The sequence below is a fragment of the Epinephelus fuscoguttatus genome, linkage group LG23 (genome assembly GCF_011397635.1).
Source record: "Epinephelus fuscoguttatus linkage group LG23, E.fuscoguttatus.final_Chr_v1".
NCBI lineage: Eukaryota > Metazoa > Chordata > Actinopteri > Perciformes > Serranidae > Epinephelus > Epinephelus fuscoguttatus.
The window spans coordinates 14,947,897-14,969,929 of NC_064774.1; the positions used below are offsets into that span (position 1 = coordinate 14,947,897).

General features: G+C 40.8%; 1 protein-coding gene across 1 annotated transcript in view; it reads right to left on the minus strand.

Annotated features, from left to right (window-relative positions):
• The window catches only part of LOC125883834 (phosphofurin acidic cluster sorting protein 1), a 112,173-nt gene extending 90,930 nt beyond the window's left edge, over positions 1 to 21,243 (minus strand). Inside the window, exon 1 of the mRNA XM_049568419.1 lies at positions 20,683 to 21,243. Within this exon, the coding sequence (XP_049424376.1) occupies positions 20,683 to 20,837 (155 nt within the window). The 5' untranslated portion in view covers positions 20,838 to 21,243. The remainder of the gene's footprint in view (positions 1 to 20,682) is intronic.
• Between the last annotated feature and the right edge of the window lie 790 nt (positions 21,244 to 22,033).

The window sequence follows — 22,033 nt, forward strand, 5'->3', positions numbered from 1 at the left end:
AGGTCCATTTGCGGGTCCCGCAGGTAACGGGTTGACCAGCGCATCACTACTCAGCTCAGTCTTTAAATGCTGTACACAACAGTAAGGCTATAGACATTATATTCTATTCAGGCCGGCAGAACCAGCAGCGCATCGGCTCTACAGTGCACGGCACTGCTGATTATCCATTTTATTGCAGCACAGAGTGTCTGCCAGCAACCAATTACTTGCAGAGGCTTCCCACAACTTGTTTCAGCGGTTCGGATTTAGTCAGAAGACTTAAATTAATTAAACAGGACGACTAGCCAATGTGAAAATCAAAAGAAAGCATAGAATAATGTACTGAAGGAGACTGTTGTGCCATCATATTTTTTGTGGTTTGAGAGCAAAGATCTGGTCGCCGCTGTGCAAAACTCCGCAGTACAATTAGGTCCAAAAAAACCCGGAGGAGTGCTTCGCAAGGAGTCTTTGAAAGGAGCCGAGCCTGGCGTAAAACCGGAGAGAGCGGGCAGCATGGCCACAGCACCCACCCACCCCCCACCGGCTGCCCACTCGCCGTGAACGAATATTCGAATATTCGTTATAAATTCTGCCGAAGGTCCGAATGTTAAAAAATGGCATTCTGGACAGCCCTACAAATCAGAAGGCCGAGTTATGGACAAGACTAGACCAGTACCCAAGACAAAAGAGATTAAGCTGCATGCTGGCATCATCAGAGAAGTATCACTCTGCGGAGAGAGGCGGATAAAGGAGAGACAGATGGACAGGTGAGAACACAAGGAAACAGGAAGGAGAGAAGAAGAGTCTAATTCCTCCATTAGCTCCCATCTCACATCTCCTCCTCGTGCCCCAGCTGCTCCCTTCCCATTCACCAAATCACCGTTGCTTTGATGTCGTCCTTTTTTGATAAAGCCGTCCCTTTTTCTCCCCCTCTCATCAGCCTCTCCTCCTCCCCCATCTTCTCACCTTCACCCACTCGAGCCCATTTTCTCTCCTTCACAGTCTAATCCTTTTTTTTCCATGCTCTCATCTCACCCCCGGCTTCACGCTCCCTCCCCCTTGACTTCTCACAATGGGGCTCTCCTCTTCGTGCTCTCATCGACCTCTTCTCGCCAGCCTGTCTCTCTTGTTTCACGATTGTCGTGCATGATGTACAAGGTTTCTCTCTGCCGTACCTTAGCCTGACATTCAGACTGATGATCATTGTTATCAGTTATAATGACCCTTAAAGGAAAAAAAACAGATTTTTTTGATACTCAAGGTCATTTAACAATGGAAGTATTTATAAAAAGTCTGACAGGCAGTCGATGGAAAAAAGGACATGCACATGCTCCATTTGAGATTCTCTTTGTGGTTGCATTTTTTTCCCATTACTAGGGGTGTGCCATATCATCTGTATATGATAATACTGGCATTATTTTGAATATGATATAAAAAAAAATTCATATTGTGATACCTGTTGACGTCATACTGTTACAACAAGCATGGCTGAAAGCGACTAACAACTCAGTCATTTAGGATTTTGCTAAAAGGGAATTAAATCGTTATCGCAAAAAAACTCTGAAATATCGTGATATTATTTTAGGGCCATTTTGCCCACCGCTACCCAATACCATAGAAAAGTACACAGTATGATAACTGTCAATTTTTATACCATGGTATAAGATTTCACGGTATACTACTGCAAACATGAGACGTCACATGTCAGTCAGTCTTTCTGACTTCAATTTCAGCAGCATTATACACTGCATAGAAAGTGGTAATTCAGCTATTTCTATGGTCTTATCTTTAATAACTGTATTCCAGTTAAGCACTTTGTGACCTGTGAAAGGTGCTATAATAAATACTTACTTTCTTACTTACTAAAATATATGTTATATGTGCAAAAGAATGAACAAAAAGTATATACTTGCTGAAGTAAACTCAAACTACTACATTTAGCCTAGCTGTCCTTGCTCATCAAGCGTTTCCCATACACTGATTTAAATGTGGCTGCTGTCACAATATCAATGTTAACCATCACCTATTGATTTTTTAAGGTATTTAAAATGCATTGTACAGCTGCACACAGTGCGTTGATTCGTTCAGCCCCTCACCCCACTGTTCACAAATGAGACAACAATTACCTAGCTCATGCACCCTGCAGTCGCTCTGCTTCTACCGCTGCTTGGAGACTATTCACCGGGAGGAGAGGGGGGAAGAAGCACCTGAGACGGGCTTGGTAGCAACTCAACTTCAGGTGGCGCAAACCCCAGCGCCAGGGTTCACGGGGAGCTGTGTAATGGCAGCAACAGAAAGTTTGCTGGTCTGGTGTTGAGTTTGCGCACAGCTGGCTTAATTTGGGTTGCTGTTCATGCAGCTGAGGTCCGTGACCTTGGACTGTCCGCCTTTTTCTGCTTTCTTCCTTCTGTTTTTCTTGGTATGATGTCATATTACTCATAGACTACTACAATAAAAGTGGTAACATCTTTCCACCGCCGTATTTGAATTATATATATATTCAAGCATAAAATAGCAATACTTACGTGAATCGATTATTTTCTCCTTCTAGTAAAGACACCACCTTGGTCTCGGACAAACTGATTTTATCACAACTGTTGAACATTTTGTTTGGCTAACTGTTCAATAGATTAAAACTGGTTTGCTTGTTTCTCAAATCAAGTAAAACACTCATTTACATGAGCAACACCAACAACACAATATTAAGATGTGAGCGACAGTTTGGAGGTCTGCAACCACGCCAACATCACCCCTCACCTCATCGTTTTCTCTTCTGTGGTGCCTCTCTCCTCTTTTCTAATGTCTTTCCTCCTCTAGTCTTTCTTTGCTGTTCCTCTGTAGAGAGCAACAGTCACCCTGCTGACATGAGCCGACACTTGGCCCAAAGCAAGAACATCCTGCCAGGACATATACACACATGTGCACACCGTAAATCCTTATGTGATGTAAGCCGCTAGGTGAGGCAAGACGATTTGTATTCCGTGAAGCATACAGGGATATTGCAAGGCACGAATACGGGAAGAACACACTGAAAAACACACACGCACACAAGCACCATTTAACTGCAAGGTCAGCCCGGGCACTTATTCGAGCGCTGCCAAACACATATTGAAAATGACACTGCTGAAGGCGGCATTCAATGTGAAAGCACAGCATGAACAAACAGTAACAACTCACACAAATCAACACACATACTCAACCGCTATGTGATGTGATGTGCAGGTGAGACAGGTCAGACTCAAGCGCAGCGAGGAATGCAGTGACGATGATACTTGAAAGCAGCAGCCGATGTAAAAAGACAAAACAAACACACTTGCATACCATTTACTGGAAAAGCAAGGTGAGCCAAGAAGCAGCTGCAATGTAAATCACACCATGAAAGGCAGCATGTAGAGTGGATGCATAAATATTCTACACATGTACACACACAATCATCCTTTGAATGAGGTGCTGCGACACATGGAAACATGACAATGAGAGCATGAATACAGCCATATGTGACAGAAGATCTAAGCTGAGGCTGGCTGCAGGTTCAAGTGATGGTGTGAATTAAATGCAACACTCCTAATGTGAGAACACGCAATAACACAACACCTCCATCTGATGAAAGGTTCGAGGTGAGACAAGGAGCAGATTCAAGAGGAGCGAAAGGTGATGAAAAAGCACTGCCATCCTCCTGTACGAGCTATAAGTCTTTGCACAGAGAGGTGGCTGGCTGCCCCGAATATACAGTACAGGACACAATGAGCAGAAATGAATGGGAGCTGTTTCAATAGGCTGACTCAGAGGTGTGACAGCAGGACAGATTGAAAACCCAGCTAGTGCATTTTTCCATTTTTTAGTTTTCAACTCAGCCCCTGCCTGAAACTCCGATGTATACTTCAAGGAAATGTTAACACACAAGCATAAAATGGGAAGTTTCATATGGTTGTTCAAACACAGAAACGTGTTTTTATCACTTACTGTGTTGACACTGAATTCACGAACATAAACCCTTGGGTGCGGGTGTGTGTAAGAAAGTAACAGATGCATTTAGAACACTGCACAGTTTTTAGTACCATGAGAAAAGATTTTGTAACTCAACAAGCAAGTCCAGAGGTCGTGTTAACCAAATACTTTCTGTCACTGACTGATTTTTTTTCAGCAATGACATAAAAATCAAAAAGCTGTCCATCATTTTCACAGATGAGAACACTGAAGGCGCTCTACCGTCACTTTAAGATATTCACACCCCCGTCCATTAATTAGCTATTGTCTGGTTTAGTCTTTGATCTCACATACATGACCTTGTTGTCTGATTGCGATTGATAGGGGTAGGGCTGGTAAGTTCAACATCTGCCCAGTTAGCATGAGTTAAAGGCCCTTGACACATGGTCGGTCATTGGTCAAAGTTGGGCCATCGGTGAGCTTCCTTAGCCCTCATCAGTGTGGTGTATCCCATACTGTTGACCCTTGTCTGCGCTAGTTGGCCTTTTTCTGGCACAGCAGAACCCATCGGCAAATGAAATCACTCTGATCTGCAATTCAGCTCAGCGCACCAGAAGAGAAATGTCACTGTGGTAGCAACTTTTCAACGGATGGCAACCATCTGTCACTCAAAGCAGCCATGCCCTAATTATACATAACCTTAAGCATTAATAACATTTTAACGGGTGAGTTATATAAAAACTCACCCCTTTCATTTGTCATACATGGGGAAATTAGCTAGAAAACCAAAACCGTTTCTTGTACGAGGCTTTATTTTTCAGCTCTGGAGGTTGCCGCTTGGTTGAAAAGGCAAAGGAACATGGAACACACTCCTCTGGTCTGCATCAAGGAAAGTGTGGGGTCATTCAGATGTTTAAGAATGGCTGTTTCTTTTAGACTTTTATGTTGCATCTCCCGAGAGGAGTAATCTTGAGCAGTAAGTTTCCTTGGCACTCATGTCTGCACAATGAAAGCAGCGTAGTTGCTGCTTGCTGTTGTCCAGTCAAAAAGCACAAATCTATGTTGATAAAATGCTTTGCTATGTCGTCCCATTCAAACCAAGCAAGGAAGACTTGCATGCTAGGTCACAACATTAGCCTGCAATTCTCTCCTCCATCACCAACATTACACACTTTTAAAACTCACCAGACCAACGGACTACCTCCGTGACGCCGTCCCAAGCCTCATTCTTTTTATTTTGGTCTCTGTAACCACACAGCGACACATTATAAAGGACTGAGTGGGCGCGAACGCAAGTAATAAACTTCTCAATATCCATTGTTGGAACAAGTGTGCTGTAGGAACCAAAGTTACATGGCTTGTTCACCGAACCACGTCAGAGCTCATTACCATAGAGTTAAACAAGTTTTAACTCCCCTCCGGACCTGCTCCAGTCGCTTTGGATGCGCGGCTGACGACCAGTCACCCAAGTCACCAGTCTCTCATTGAAAATAAATGACCTCCGCTGTTTTGGAAGCTCTGGTCGCTGTTGGTTTGAATATACAGTAACCCTAACCCTTGTTCCAAACAAGTCTTTAACCTAAAATTCAAGAGCTGGGGATCAGCTTATTGCCCCTTTTAAAAGGAGGCGAGTCCCCATAATGTGACAGTATGAATACAGTCCCCACAATGTCAGTAAGATACTGTAGGTACATGCTCACATGTGTGAGTTTGTACCTTCCCACACAGGCAACGGCTGAGGTGTCTTGTGTGCTAAAAAAAAAAAAAAAAGTGACCTCTTGTTCTTCCTCTCACTTTTTTCATGGTTTCCATCGTATTTCTCTCTCTCCATCTCTCCATTCTGTGCCAACCTCTCTCCCTCCCTCCATCTCTTTCCGTCTTGCTCTACTTCCCACAGCCACAGGCAAGGACGCACTGAGGCCCGTTACTTCCTAAGGAGGGCAGAATCAACCTTTACACACACGCACACATTTACACTCAAACACACAGATACAGCAAACTCAACACTGTCAGAGTCTATCACATATGTTTACAACTAAAAAAAACATGTGTGTGACAAATTAAGGTTAGCACGTGTTGCAGCATTCGGCGGCCGAATAGAAAACAAAACACCCTGAGCAGAAGTTATCGTTGTTGGCAAGTTTGCTAATCATGTTTTTGCTGGTTTGCACTTTGTTATCCAGAGCACAGGGCTGTTGTCTGGCCTCTACCCCCTCGTCTAGGCCTGCGAGACTGAGCATGTGACCTGCAGCGTGTGTGAGTGTGTGTGTGAGATGAGATTAAATAGCACTGGTGCTGAGAGAAAGCGGGAAATGCTTGCTTGCAGGCCTATTTTGTGCATTTACAATGAAAATAAAGATCTCACACAATCAGAAGGAATCCTCTTTTTGTTGTCTCACACACACACGCACACACACACACAACATAATTGACCCTTCGTTAAAGCGATTACAGATTAATGAGCAGAGCACCCGCCTAATCCAGTTTAGCTCCAGCGCAGGCAGACAATGCCATCGGAGCTCACTGTCCGCCGCCCCTGCACAACCGTGGAACAGGAAACCTCTATCTGAATGGGCAATCGTTTCAGCTTCCTGGTTATCAACCAATCAGAGCTGCCCCTGCCTCGATGCAGCGATCATAACAGGGTAAGTGTATCAGAGTGACAGCGTGAGTCAAGGAGCAACTGCTGAGCCAAGAGGAATACTGAGGACATGTTTGTTTTCTCATTGTATCTCTCTTTATATAGTTGTACCGTTGTTTCTGGACTGGTTAACATCTATTACCTGAAGTCTGATCTGAACTGATAGCTCAACATTATGGTACATTTTGGATGTTTGGCCAAGAGTTAGATGAGGCGCATGTCTGTATACTTAACATGACGCTAAAGCCGGGAGACATCTACCTTAGCTTAAGGTAAAAATAATAAATCCACCTAAGAAACTAAGTCATGTTTGTACAGATTAAACAAACAAGTCATAACATGTTAATTAGCAAGAAGATTTTGGTACCTGTGGACGCAGCCAGGCTAGCCGTTTCCCTCTACTTCCAGTGTTCATGCTAAGCTAACCGTCTCCTCGATGTAGTTTCATATTGACTGTACAGATGTAACAGTGGTATAAATCTCCTCCAGCTTTTGGCAAGACTGTCAAAAAAATTCAGTCAACTGCAGACTATTACAAAGTGAGACTTAATTTTCATTTAAAGGGAGACACAACAGGTAAATAGGGTAAAAGTTCTAACTACCAGGTTTCACCTTGAAACTAAGACAGCTCTTTCTGAATAACTAGGTTTTGAAATTTTGAAATTTTGTTTGAATATTCAAATGCGGCATGATCTAATTAAATATCTGCCAATTTGCACACATTTCCAGATCAGAAATCTGAACATTGGATAAAGCCAGGTTCAAAGTTCTCGTTCCATGACGTATTACAAGTCAAAGGTTTTTAAGGAGGGAATTTCGACATCTCTTTGATTCATTCCATAAATCAGAAAATGCTGTCAGCAGCTATTTTCGCCAAGTTTATAGGAATAAAATGTTCTATAAATCAGGCTATGAATGATATATGAACAAACCCCTATGAAGAAACCTTTAGACTATAGAAAGGAATAAAACTGGAATGTCTGGCGTATGTAAGTGTGACTGAAGTTCAGATTTCTGGCTTAAGAGTATGAGAATAAAAACTTTAAATGTATTGAAAAATTCCATACATTTTCAGACAAAAATATGACACAAACGGTGAATAGGTTAAAAAAAACAACTAATAAATATCACCATGAAACTCTCCAGTTGATTACTTGCATTAAGACAATTATTTTTTGTATTACAAGTTTTCTAAAATTTTATGTTTAAATATAAAAATGAAGACTCAAAATGTCAATGTTAACATTTGGTATTTTTCATTGAGTATCACTACTTTTTGTAGTATTACAGCCACCTCTTTAAAAAATATATATATATATATATATATATATATATATATATATATTTTTTTTTTTTTTTTTTTTTTTAAATATATGATTTATAAAATTTCCTCTTCTACAATTTCACATTAATTTGCATGTCATAATTTTTGCATGGTTTTTTTTTTTTTTTACCTTATGTTTCAGTCATGTGATATTCAAGGTGATACTCTCGGCACTGCTGGCTTTTTTGCAAATGTGTTTTTTCTAAATGTACTGTATTCCTGTGGTGTCATTTTGTACTGATTTTGCGGTGTGTTATCACATGATCTGTTGGGCAACCACCATTGGCTGTATGTACAGAGATGTGTTTCCTTATCTTGTTCATGTCTGATGACATAAACAAGATAATGATGCCCATGATGAAGGGCTGGTGCCTGCAATGTCACATGTGGTGATACAATTAAAATTTCCAAAAAGGAGCCGTTTCTTATATGCGGACCTGTTTTTGTATTTTTGTAATTAAATATAAAAAATGAATCATTATATAAGCAAATCTGTACTTTTGCATGAATTTTCAGAACAGAAATCTGAACTAAAATAAACCCCTAAATGTGTATTTTGGACATTTCTTATCCACTAGTCTGAAAGCAGTTATGGAATGTTATGGAAGCAAAATAGCCCAAAATGCTTTCACCTGTCACGCTGCCCCTCAAAATAATCTTTTATCTATAACCCCCGCCAAGAAGGTTACGTTTTTAGACTAGTTTGTTTGTCTCTTTGTTTGTCAGCAGGATTACAGAAACACTACTGGCCCGATTTTCATGAAACTGATTTTTTTCGCTATTGTTAACACTGCTAGATTGGCCATTTGACCTTGGCTGAAGTCTGCCCTCTCAGAGTGCCCTCCGAGATTAATTCTAATTGAGCTTTGAGTGTCATTTTAGAACTGAATGGCTGTGTTATTAAGGTAATGCATTAGTGCTTATGTAACACAGCTCAAAATTGTAAGTGTTTATTAAAAAGTTTCCGCTATCAGTCTTTGAACACTATGTTCCCATTAATGTCAATGGAAAAATTCCCTGCACACTGTCTTGCTTACTTACTATCAGATGTATGAGCACACATTACAATGCATGCTGGGTAAAAACACTGAAACACCTTGAGAAAACACACACTGCCATCTACGTAATAAGGTATCGAAGGCTTGTCAATATCAAAAAAAAGTGCCAAAAGTACTGACAATCATCATACATAATTAGAGCACTACAACATGCATGTAAGGACCCCAAGAATTGGAGAAATGTCAATAAATCATCGTCCGTAATCCCGACAGGCGCCGTGTCAAGGTCAATCTGTGTTAAGTGCATTACAAGCTCGTGTTATCACCCAGGAGAAAGAGTCTGCAACCTGAGCAGGAGAGGATTACAGGCGTGTGCACACATTATTTGCATGTATTGTGCAGACAAAGACAGTCACTGCACAGAGGCACAAATGTCGGTAGTGTTGAGTTCTTTTCAACCCGTGTCTGTGCAATAAACCACCGCAATATCCAAAATTTAACAGTGTGATTGTGTTGTTAGGAAGAGAAATGTTCCAGACAGCTTCGTCCCCTAGATACTTCAGAGATGTGCACAATATAAACAAACTCAGGTACGCACTGGATGAGAAATTATTTTCCCAGCTCATATTTCCAGCTTATGTTTCAACAGGCTGAAAATGAGATTATGTAGAAACCGCTTTGTCATAACATTATCCAGTGTGAAGGTGTGTGTGATTATGTACCTGTTGTCAGCGTGATTTGTGTTTCCCCCTCACAGCGCGTCCTTTTATGTAACTGGAAGCCACTGTGTCCTTGTTTATAACACATTAGATAAAAGCGAAGCATATGTCAGTGACATTGTCCGTGAAGAGGTGTCACTGCACATTGGAAATGGAAATCTGTGTGTGTGCTTGCATGTGTGTGTGTGTGTGTGTGTGTGTGTGTGTGTGCGCGAGCTGCCAGAAGGGAGTCTGTGATTCCGCAGCAGGGGGATCACTGTCGCTCTCAAAAACACAAACCTGCACCGCAACAACGTCCTCCTCAGCGTTATAGCCTCAATCAACCACAACATCTACACTGCAGCAGCAGCAGCGGGAGGAGGACAGCTCATCTCCACTACATATACCCTCCTCTCTTCTGTCTCTCCTTAACACTGCGAGAGAAAATGAAAACCAGCCACCAGTCACATGATTTCTGTTTGTCTACACTCTTTGTCACATAGGGACTCATCACTGGGAGGCTCCTTTCTATCCCAGGATCCAAACTGGCTTCAAAGATACAGACAGTGGAAGTCAGATTAAAGGTAATGGCCTGAATATGAGGAGATGTTTTTTTCTGGAAAATAAAATGGGGTTTGTATAAGAAGATACAACTTACACAACTAGATTAATTACCTCTCAATGAGTGCGATTACATGGACAGTAATAATGGACATTTACAAGGCTTCTCCCAGTCATGATCATATTTGGGATATGGTGTTTACATGAGCACAGACAATCCAGGTTATTCTTATTTCTCGTCTACATCCTGGTTTCTTTTGGGGCACTCCAGCTGGCATATTCAGGTTTCTCATAAATGAAATGTTTTGTTAACATGCACATAAATGGGATACTCCAAAAACCTGATCGTAAACAGGTTGTTAATGTCCACGTAAACGCACTCATGTAGTGCACATCTCGAGGACAGGACTGGAATGGAATTCTTATACTTTTTGTCTGATTCTCTGGCCCAGTCCCATTTCTTAGTTTTACCCAACGTCTCGTTTTCGCATGTGATCTTGCCCCTCAGAACAGAGTTACATGAGGAGGTGGTTGAATTCTTCCCCGATGAAACTGGACAACCCTTCATGACCTTGATATGTCATCAGATGCCAGCATTTACGTAAACAGACGCGACAAGTGTTGGCGGATATTTGCATATATGCCTTTTCCTGCTGTGGTGATTTCTCTTGTATACTATAGGCACCCTATTGTGGTTGTCAGGCTGCTCATGACTTGTTCACAATGTAAAGTTTCACGTTATCAATCGATCAAACAAGTCCTCAAATTAAAAAATAACACTGCTAGCAACCCTAGCTCCTTCACTACCTGAAGCTGTATCAGATGCAGCAACTTCACTCCTGGACTTCAGTTAAATTTTGGGCATCACATGTTATCAAAGGGAGGGGGGGGGTGCGACATGGAGATATGTCAAAATGTGGAGCTGTTACACACATATCAGCATTAACAATGTAACGTTAGCTAGCTAGCTAGTTAGCTACCAAGACATCTGCATACTATAGATTTTTTTTGTTATGCTTATTATAAAGAAAAGGTACATAAAGAAACAACATAAAACTATGATAATGTTTTAGTTATCATAATTTTTAAAGCTTTATTACCAAATAAAAACAGTTGTGGGTTGCTTTTGTTACTCGAACAGCCATTTTACCAATGATTTCTCATAACACTTGACATGTGCCTCTGAAAAACCTCTGTTTGGAGAGCCATGAAGCTAACACTTCAGCTTACCACTCAATACCAACAAGAATCAAGACCATCTCCACCTAGACGTGAACACGAAAAACAGAGGGGCAAGGGCTAAGTGGTAGGGGCAAGGAATCTATTGGGATTGGGCCTCTGTCTTACCCTGGAAATCTAGAGTTCTCGCAAGAGCACAATTTGAATTTGCTCAGCGAGTCACTCTGGCAATCAGTAATGATGCTCATTACCTATGCCCATGAAACCGAGCTGCACCAATCACATCAGTGTATCTGATACAGGCAGCCCAGAGGTGAGCTAAACAGATGACGACAGCACTGCAACGACAAAGTCCGGAATCAGTCAGTAAACATTGCAAGATGGCTACGGATGAACTCCAGTTGTTTGAAACAGCTTTGGCCGCTACAGTGAACAAGTTAGACTTTGCTTTTTCTCTAAAAGAGGAACAGAAGACAGTGCTCGAGTCTTTCCTTTGCAAGAAGGACGTTTTTGCTGTTTTGCCGACCGGATACGGCAAGAGTCTAATCTACCAGTTAGCTCCGCTAGTAGCTAAGCTCTGGATACGTCACCCCGTGGATTGTTCTGATTGGTCGTAGTGTTATCCAATTGCGTGCAGTGATATTTTCAAATGCATGCTTGGTGCCGCCCCTTGAGTTGGGCCATTTTAATTACTCATGGCCAGACCCTAAATCTTTCTAGATTTAGCTCTGGATTTCCAGGCTACCTCTGTCTTTGTCTATATATGAAATGAGACTCAAAAGTGCTTTGGTATCAAAAAGATTTTGTATTATTGAATAATCTCAATTTTGCCTGCAACCTTTTTTGCCTTCATCAACAGCAGCCTAACTTAAACAAATATGATATGATTATCCACGTGTATTATTTATATCCAGAATCTCGAAATGATTAATTTGATTTTGGTTTGTTTTCAACATAGTGCTGTTTTTCCCATTAGCAGCTAATCATAATTTACAATTTGATTAAGTATGTAACAGACATGCATGTTAACTGATATTTTGCATTTTTCTTTTTTAAATCATATATTTTTCATCTCTTTCAGGTGAAGCCCACAGCGGGTCTCTACCTCACCTGCACATGTATTTAATTTCTATTCACTTCGTCTCGGTCTGACCATTCTTTTTAAAAATGCGCAAATAAAACCTAAAAAAAGAATGTCGCTAGACAATTGTGTAATTACAACAACATGTTGCGTTATAGTTTTTTAGCCTTAATGTTGCTAGGCTAGCAGGTTTCTTCAAGTACATTTAAAGTGTGTCTGTTGTCTATTCAGTATTTCATGTTTCACTTGGACTAAAAGGATGAGGACCATCTTTTCCTTGGATGAACCGTATCTTGCAGAAACAGCATTACTCTGAAAGTGCTTTGTGTCTTCAAAATGTCTTTTTCCAAAAACAACTGATGGAAACGGTAGTAAATGATTTGTCTGAGCAGCAACCAAAGCAGTCAGACAGTTTTTTTTTTTAATCAGCCCTGAAAAGAGATGAAACAGTATGACAATTTCCTTTCACAAAAGACTATCAGGGTATTGTTAAAATGTACTGAAAATGTTCATAAAGTGCTGATACACACACCTAAGTCATTAGGTTTTAGTCAAGTTTTATTTTAAATTGGTGCATAAGCTGCCTGTCTTCTAAATGCTCGATCAGGTGTCTGTGTCACTGTGGATGAGGACAAGGGAACAGTAGCTTCACTGGGTTCGCCTGCCGTATGCCTGCTCTGTAAACAATAAGGCTAGTGCTGTCACTGCCTTCTGCCATGTTTTCATTGACGCAAAACAAACCCACGTTGCATGCTGAGCCTGTGTGCCTGTGTCTGGGAGACTGCGGCTAGCTTTGGTTGATGCTGGACAGTATTTACTGCGAGTTTTTTAAAGTGCAGTAATCAAACATGGTTTTATGATGACTGAAATTTGAGAAGGTAATACTAAACGTGAAACCGGTAACCATTTGCTGGCGTTAAACCACTGAGGGCTTTAAATCTGATACCAATACTGGTTATGTTTCTTTTGACTCATTTTCAAGCCTCCAAACTGACACTGCAAATCTTACTCTCAGAGGGTCTATAAAAGAGCATTTATGCCACTATTTGGGCATCACAGCACTGAGAGGCATACCAGTGAAAACTCTTTTGAGTGGGTTGGCAGCTTTTTAAAGCTTTGGTGAGAGGTTTCACTGCAGGTTTTTAACAGCCTGACAGCCTTCAAGCTGCTGAGAAAAACATGAAAATACCCTCTTCACTGCGACGATTTTACTGGTTTTAACTGCAATATGATTCCAATGAATAACACTGATTAAAACACATTCCTGAGTCATTCCAAAGCCACTGGTTAAAGGCACGATGGCCACGTATGTCGCTATCTCCCATCTCTCCCTGAGGCCTGAGGTTGGACAGCTTGTATCAGAAATAGTAAGCAATCGTGGAAAGTCAGGGTGAGGAGAAGGAGGAGGAGGTTTGCACTCTATCACCCTTCATCTCCAACGGGCGAGATGAGCCGCAGAGGAAACTTCAGACCTCTCGGCCACTCAGCTGTGCGGAAGAGCGAGCAGCGCCAAGGCAAGTGGCAAAGCTTCTTAATGAACACTACAACCGCGTCTGTATGTGTGCATGTGTGTGTGCACGTATACAATATCTCCATTTCTTTCCGTGTGTGTGCGTGTTCAGCAGCAGGGGTTTAGGGGGCAGGGTGGATAATGTAATGCTGACACTCGAGGAACGACTGTCGTCCCACTATTGTGTTGCAGGGCAATTATAGCAAACGGGCCTAACAAATGCACAATGTATAATTCAGAACATCCTGGATTTCTCCACCGCGCTTCTTCATGCCAGCAGTATTCATTTCTAGGCCAGTAGATAAGCCTTTCTTTTTAATTCCCTGCTGTTTTCATTTATTTACATTACATTTGCTGAATTGCAAACACTATAAAAAGCTAAAAAGAACATTTTGAGGGTTCCTGGCAAAATATATTTAACTTTTTTGTGTCTTTGATAAAGATACTGGCATGACTAATGTTTAAATGAAGATTACTATCAATGTGCTTGTCTCAGCTACTCAGAATCTCTTGGTATCTTGGATCATGGTTCACATTTTTGGGCTCATGATCGTTTACCATGAAGCAACCACAACTTTCACTTTCTTTAGATTTAGTGGTGAAGCATTCAACCAAAACAGGAAAGGAGAGTTCTCTTTTCAGAGTTGTTTCTTTGATTACAAGAGGAAATCCAGTGGCTAATAACCATCATTTCACAAGTGCTGAGGCCAGACAAACTTCATATACATGTTCTTCTAATCATTTTATATGGCCCTTGAAATTAGCTCGTAATCCCCCTGGAGGGTCACTGATCTAGCAGATTAAACTTATTCTAACACTGAAGTCTCTGTGAGTTGCTCTGTGTGAAAGTATATCAAATGGAAATTCTTAAAGAAACAGTTTGGCAGCTGACAAGCCTGTTTAGTTTCTGTCCAAAAGTTAGATGAGAAGATGGGTACGACTCTCATGTCTGTACGCTGAATATAAAGCTTGAGGCAGTTGGTAATTAGCTTAGCTTAGCACAAAGACTGGAAGCAGGCCTGCTTCCAGTCTTTGTGCTAAGCTAAGTTATAGCCTGGCTCTGTCAAAGTCAAAGTTTAAAAACCCACCTGCCAACACCTGCGACTCAGTAATTGTCATGTTTTATACACAAACTGAATTGTAAAAACAACGAAAAGCTAGCTCCAGAGCTCCTAACCCTAACACACCTCCTCTGTGGGACCTTTTTTGGTCTTCAGGATAGGATAGCTTGTGTTCATTAGCTTTAACAGGCCACATGATCTCCCCTTGGAACATCAAAGTAAACCATACAAGTTTGCTAAGATGCTGAGTTTGCTAACATTAGCTAGCTATGCTAAGGTTGTTAGCAAACTAACATTAACATCAACTGAAATGAAGTTAGTTTACAAATAACTTGTACTAACCTTATGAATTTGCTCAACTTAAGTAACATTAGCTATATTGATGTCGCTAACAAACCAACATTAATGTTGGCTGAGATGCGATAGTTTGTAAATAACTTGATCTAACCTTATGAATTTGCTAAAATTAAGTAGCTATACCAAACTCGTTACCAAACTAACATTATTATTAGCTGAAATGCTATTAGTTTGCAAATAACTTGTGCTTACCTTATGAGTTTGCTAAAGTTAAGCATCGTTAGCAGTATTAATGTAGTTAACAAACTAACATTAACGTTAGCTGAGATGCCATTAGTTTGCAAATAACTTGTACTGATCTTATGAGTTTGCTAAAACTAAGTAGCTACTGTGATGTCGTTGACAAGCTAACATTAACATTAGCTGAAATGAAGTAAGTCATGTTAGTTATGAGTTTGCAAAAGTTAAGTAACGTTAGTGATATTAATGTCTTTAACAAACTAACATTAATGTTAGCTGAGATGCAATAGTTTGCAAATAAGTTATACTAACCTTATGAGTTTGCTAAAGTTCATTAACGTTAACTTAGCTATATTAATCTCGTTAACAAACTAACATTAATGTTAGATGAGATGCAATAGTTTGCAAATAACTTGTACTAACCTTATGAGTTTGCTAACGTTAAGTAGCAATACCAATGTGATCAACAAACTAGCATCAATGTTAGCTGAAATTACATTATTTAACTTGCGCTAACCTTATGATTTGCTAATGTAAAGTAGCAACACCAATAACGTTACCTGACTAACATTGATGTTAGCTGAAATGACATAAGTTTTCAAATAACTTGTGCTAAGCATATCAATTTGCTATAACTAAGTAGCTACTGTGATGTCGTTAACAAATTAAGATTAACAGTAGCTGAAATGACATTAGTTTGCAAATAACCTCATTACTTTGCCAACATTAGCTAGCTATACTAATGTCGCTGGCAAACTAATGTTAACATTAGTTGAAATGGCCTTATTGTAACTTCTTTGGTACACATTATTATGACTCTACCAAACTTTAGAAGTTACATGTTAGGTTGTAGGCTGTTAATTACTTGGGTGTTATTGGTGGAGGGCGTACGCCTTATTAAAACTTTTATAACTGCAACATTAACTTATAAAGTTAGCTAACATTATGTTAAGCAGCAAATAACTTGTACTAACGTTATGAGTTTGCTAACGTTAAGTAGCTATACTAATATCGTTAACAAACTAACATTAACATTAGCTCAAACGACATTTGTTTGCAAATAACTTGTACTAACCTTATGAGTTTGCTAATGTTAAGTAGCTATGCTAATATCATTAACAAACTAACGTTAGCTCAAATGACATTTGTTTGCAAATAACTTGTACTAACCTTATGAGTTTGCTAACGTTAAGTAACTATGCTAATGTCACTAACAACCAATTAATGACTGCATGCTATCACATCCTGATGATATAACTTACATAACTGAGTTAGGTAACATAATATTAAGCAGCAAATAGCTTGTACCAACCTTATGAGTTTGCTAACGTTAAGTAGCTATGCTAATGTCGTTAAAAAACTAACATTAACATTAGCTGAAATGACACTGCACAGTTTGCAAATAACTTGTACTAACTGTACGAGTTTGCTCATGTTAAGTAGCTATGCTAATCTCGTTAACAAACCATCATTAATGTTAGCTTAACTGACGTTATTGAAACCTGTTTGAAACAAGTTATTTGCTGCTCAATGTTATGTTACCTAAGATTTTAACATAGTTATATAGAAATATTAGGTGGTATTGTTGACCTTGGTGTTACTGGTGGAAAGCGTGCGGCTTATGCAAACCAACGAACACATTTTGTTGTATCCTGATAAGGTTCGTCTTCTAAACATATAATACACAGTAGCATCTACACATATAATACACTTATTTAGCAATGATAAGCACAACAAATGACATATGTAGCCTAAACGTGGAACCAAATGTGTGGCATGGACATCATACAGTGTAATAAATATACGCTCGGTAGGCTATTTATTAACGATGCATTAGGCGCTACAAAACAATACACTGTGCGGTATAGTTAAGTGGTACATAAACGTTTATTATTGATAAGGAAGTGCGATAAACACATAATTTCCACCTTAACACATGCAACAATACACATGATTTTTCACTATGGGTCCAAGAGGTGGGCTGGCCCTAGAGCTCTCCAGCGGTATCATATTTAAAACAACTGGTTGATTTTTTAATTTGACGTCAGAGAGACAGGATCAGGCTGTTCTTTGCCCAACACTGCTCCCAAGAAGTAAAGCTTCATTTAAAGGGGTCACAAGCCAAAACGCTTAAACCTCTCCTATTCTCTATGGTTGAGTTTTTACCCACTTTCCTATAGCTCTGTGGTCGCTCTGAGAATATGACCCCTCCCCCACTCACTCGTGGCTAAGAAGCCACATTGAAGCACAGGCCCAGCATCCATCTATGGAGCTGAGTCATGGGACATTCCCCCTTAGCTCTTGTAAGGAGACCTTCGTTAATAATGCAAGGCGAGGAGCTGTGCAACGGGGCCCATTCCTGGAATACCTGACGCAGAGCAGCTACACCGGGAGGCCTTAACTGGATGCTGGAATCCTAACCATTTGTGGTGTGAAATACTGGCAGGCACCATCCACATTCCACATGGCAGTAAATACACCTGAGAACTGCTAATCTTTACTCACTACAGGCAGCGAGGTGAGCTGAGCAGCAGCCACTGTACTCATCAGTAGGATTATTTGGCTGCAGAAAATGAAGGTTTCACCCCCCGAGGTGAGGGAGAGGAACCAATGAACCAAGCAGAAGGGATAGTGCCAAGCACCTGTTCATGTGTGTGTGTGCTGATGGCACTGCAGAGAGAGGAATCACCCACTTCAACCGCGCTAAAAGAGCTGGTTTAGAGCCAGTGAAATGATTTATTCCTCCTTGGTAAACAATAGAATAGAAGGTCAGGAAGACTGAACACAAAAATGACCTCAGAAGTACTCGTTGATGGATGCGAGGAAGGGTGGAGCTGATTTCAGATAGCTGTGCTTCTGTGCCCTTCAAAACAAATATTCTCGGTAACCTGGTCGCTGAAACGGATATTTGCAGAATTTGACTCATGCCTGTTAAACAAGTGATATCATCTGTCACTCTTGAATATTTCCTGTTACTCCCAACTGACCAAAATATGCAACAAAACATACTTGTGGTTCATGTGTTGAGCACTGTTTCTGCAGGTTTTGCTACAAGTTTGTTTGCATGTTTGTGCCTGCATGGGCAAACTCAATCCACAGCGCTGCACAAACAACATATCAAGTGGCATTTTGGGTAGACAGGAAGAGGTTAGATCAACAACACCTCTGCTATGAGGGGGAAGTTCGAGTCCTTCTTGCAGCAACAGAGATTGAGCAACAAGAAGTAAACATTCAGCTGACTGCAAAACATCACCAGGGCTGAATTTCAGTCTATAGTAGACGCAGAATCTTCTAGCTCTGGAACACAGTGCCACAGATTAGCTGTCGGCACTGTTTCTGAAGACTTTCCTGCTGCTTCTTGTGTCTGTGAGAAATCCTATTTAAATGTAGATGACAGAGCCACCGCTTCTTCTCCCATCTCCCACTCTCATCCTCTTGTTTCTCTCCATCCCCCCCTTTTTTCCCCGGCTCTGCGAGTGTCTCTCCGTTGCTGCAACTGCAGTGAAATCGAAGATATTTGACGGACCGTGACGCCTGCTCAAAAAAATGCCCCCCCCCAAAAAAAAGTCCACAATCACATTTCGAAGCAAGACGCAGAAACATTAGAAATCGTCTTTGGATACGAGCACGCAGACACAAAGGAGGTAATAATCTGCATCTCAAAAGGAAAGATATTTAAAATGTAGGCTAACAATAGATGTTTTATTCATTTTAGCTGTTCCAAAACATAGATCCAGGACTGCATCATTTATTCACAAGCGCATGGTGCACACACACACACACTGCCAAAATGTTACAAGGCGAAACATACCCTTGAGGCTTTGCTTCTTAACCAGTAAAGCCCCAAAGCATTTTTAGAAAGCAGCATTAAGATGTCAGTGTGTGAGCTTTGTACGACGCTTTCACCCGCACGCTTTATTCCCACTAATTGCTTTCAGTAACCTGAACATCTGGGAGGATGCAGCTCGGCCTGCTGACTGAGAAACAACAACACAATTTATGGGCAAACGTGCAGATTCACAAGCGCAGTTTAACAGGTGAAAACTGCAATATGAGTTGTAAAGCGTGACAAATAAAAATAAATCAAGAGATTTCCCTTTACTACATTCTCTTATCAGTTTAATCTGCTGTATAAAATCCATCATCAGCTCTCACACTGTATGCTTTTCTAAGATTGTGAATCACATGAGCGGCACTTCAGTCACAGAGGTTAACCTTTGACCTTGAGTCTAACTCATGACCATGGTTATTTCCACGGCATCAAAACACAGGGGGATAGCCTCATGCTGGAGCACACACTATATGGACATTATATCCAGTATGTGTCTTTTCATGCACAAAAAACCACCACAGGTCGCACAAGCGAGTGCATCTGCCTCTGTCAGCAGCGTGACATATGCCAGCCAGCTGCATCCCTTCACAGCCTGCCTGCCGCCGAGCCAAACAAAGGAGCCTACCTGAACGTCTTTGTTGCGGACTGAGCTCAGGTGGATAAGGTGTCTCGCCTACTGTGACCTTGCTGCATTGTCCACATGGACGTGCACAACTTTCACTGCATCACAGCCTGCGATGAGCAACATGTCAGAGGATTCAGATGATTCATTTCGGCCTGAAACATGTTTCCCAGCATTCCTCCTCTTCTGCAAACTAATACTGGTGTCATACATGGCAACAAAATGCCCCTCTGTAGTTGCAGTGACAGCCTGCAGAGCATCATCAATCTTTGTGTCTGCACTGATCCGGTGGGCAACAGCTGAGGCTATCTGCTGGGGAAAGGCTGCAGCTGCCCCAATACAAACAGTCTTTATTAGTATGAAAGATAGCCAGGAGGCATGTGTGTATGTGTCTGTGTGTTGTCTAACATTAGGGCTATAAAGCTGCTGGGTAATGAGTATTTGGGTGAACTGGTGCAGATCAAACTGGGGTCTCCAGGAGCTAAAAATGGTGCAATCAAAGAAAGATAATGTGCAAATATATCCCAATTAGAGTAAATAAACGGGTAATTATAGATTTGATGTGACCTCCCTGCATTAGCAGCAGCAATCCTATGAAACGAGGTGCTAATCTTTTCCAACAGGCACCCATGGGTGTTTGAAATTCCCTAACGTAAACACACAGACAGGGTGATTCCCCATTCACAACCACCCAGCAAAAATGATAAGTCACGCCGGGCCCCCTTCACATACCTCGGCACACAGCTGGGCGAGGAGCGGTCCACCTCCCAGGTAGCGTACAGGTTCATTTGCACCGGCCGGTTGGAGGTGATGCTGACCGGCTTGGAGGGCTGCATGTGCGGCGAAGGGACGCCCCCAGTCCGCGGGAGCCCTCCTCGCTCCGACATCCTGGAGGCTGTGGACGGGCTTTCAGGCGGAGCTGAGAGGAGGAATTACCCGTAGTAGCCTGGCTGCTTCTCCGTCTGTGTGTCGGTGTTGTCCCGTTTTAAGGTCCTCCTCCTTTCTTTGCCTTGTTTTTCAGGCTCCTGCTGCTGCAAACGCGCAAAACGCTCGCGCGGTACGTTACGGTGTCAACGGAAAGTTGATCCGTTTACAGCTAGTCGCCGCCGGAGAGTGAAAACATCGCAGTGGTCGCGGGGGTTTGAACCCGAAGGCAGGCGGCGAGTCCCCGCGTCGATGTGTGTGTCCTCTCGGTGTCCCAACTTGGTGTTGTTGGGGGTATTTATCGATGCAGGAAGCGGAAATTTCTCTCGCACAATGAGCAGAAAGCGCCGAGCTACGCCTCTTCAGCTGGAGGACGTGAAGCACGAGAGAGAGAGAGAGAGAGAGAGAGAGAGAGCGCGAGACAGAGAGGGGCTGGCCAATAGTGAGCTGTGCTGATGTTACTGTGCGCTTTGAAATCCTGTGTGTCACCTACTCTCACATTTACGGTTCACTATCTGTTAAATCAAGAGGGTGGACTCATATTACATCTCACTGTGTCTTATTCAACTGTACCTCATATTACTGAAGTTCATTATTAATTTAGTTAATCAAATGTTTGTTCTAAAATTAATTAATTTGATTACTTTTATTTGTCAGGATTATTTTTTAATTATTATTATTATTATCGTTTTTTGAATACTTTTGCTTTTTTAAAATTATATTTTATTATTTATTATATTTTTTTATTATATTTAATTATGCATTTTATTGTATTATTATTATTATTATTATTATTATTATTATTGTTATTAGCATTGAGGAAAATTATTTATTATATTATATTGTTGTATTATTTAAATAGAATATCTCCTCAATTATTGTTAGTAGAGTTATTAAAGTTTATTATTTATTCTGAAATTCATCAATTCTTCAATTCTTTTAATTGTCAGGATTATTTTTCATTATCATTATCGTTTTTTGACTACTTTTACATTTTTTTAAATTATAGTTTATCATATAAAAATATATCATATCATATAAAAAAATTTAAACCTTTAAGAAAATAATATGAACTTTTATGAATAGCATTGAGGAAAATTATTTATCATATTATATTGTTGTATTATTTAAATGGTATATTTTCTTAATTATTATTAAA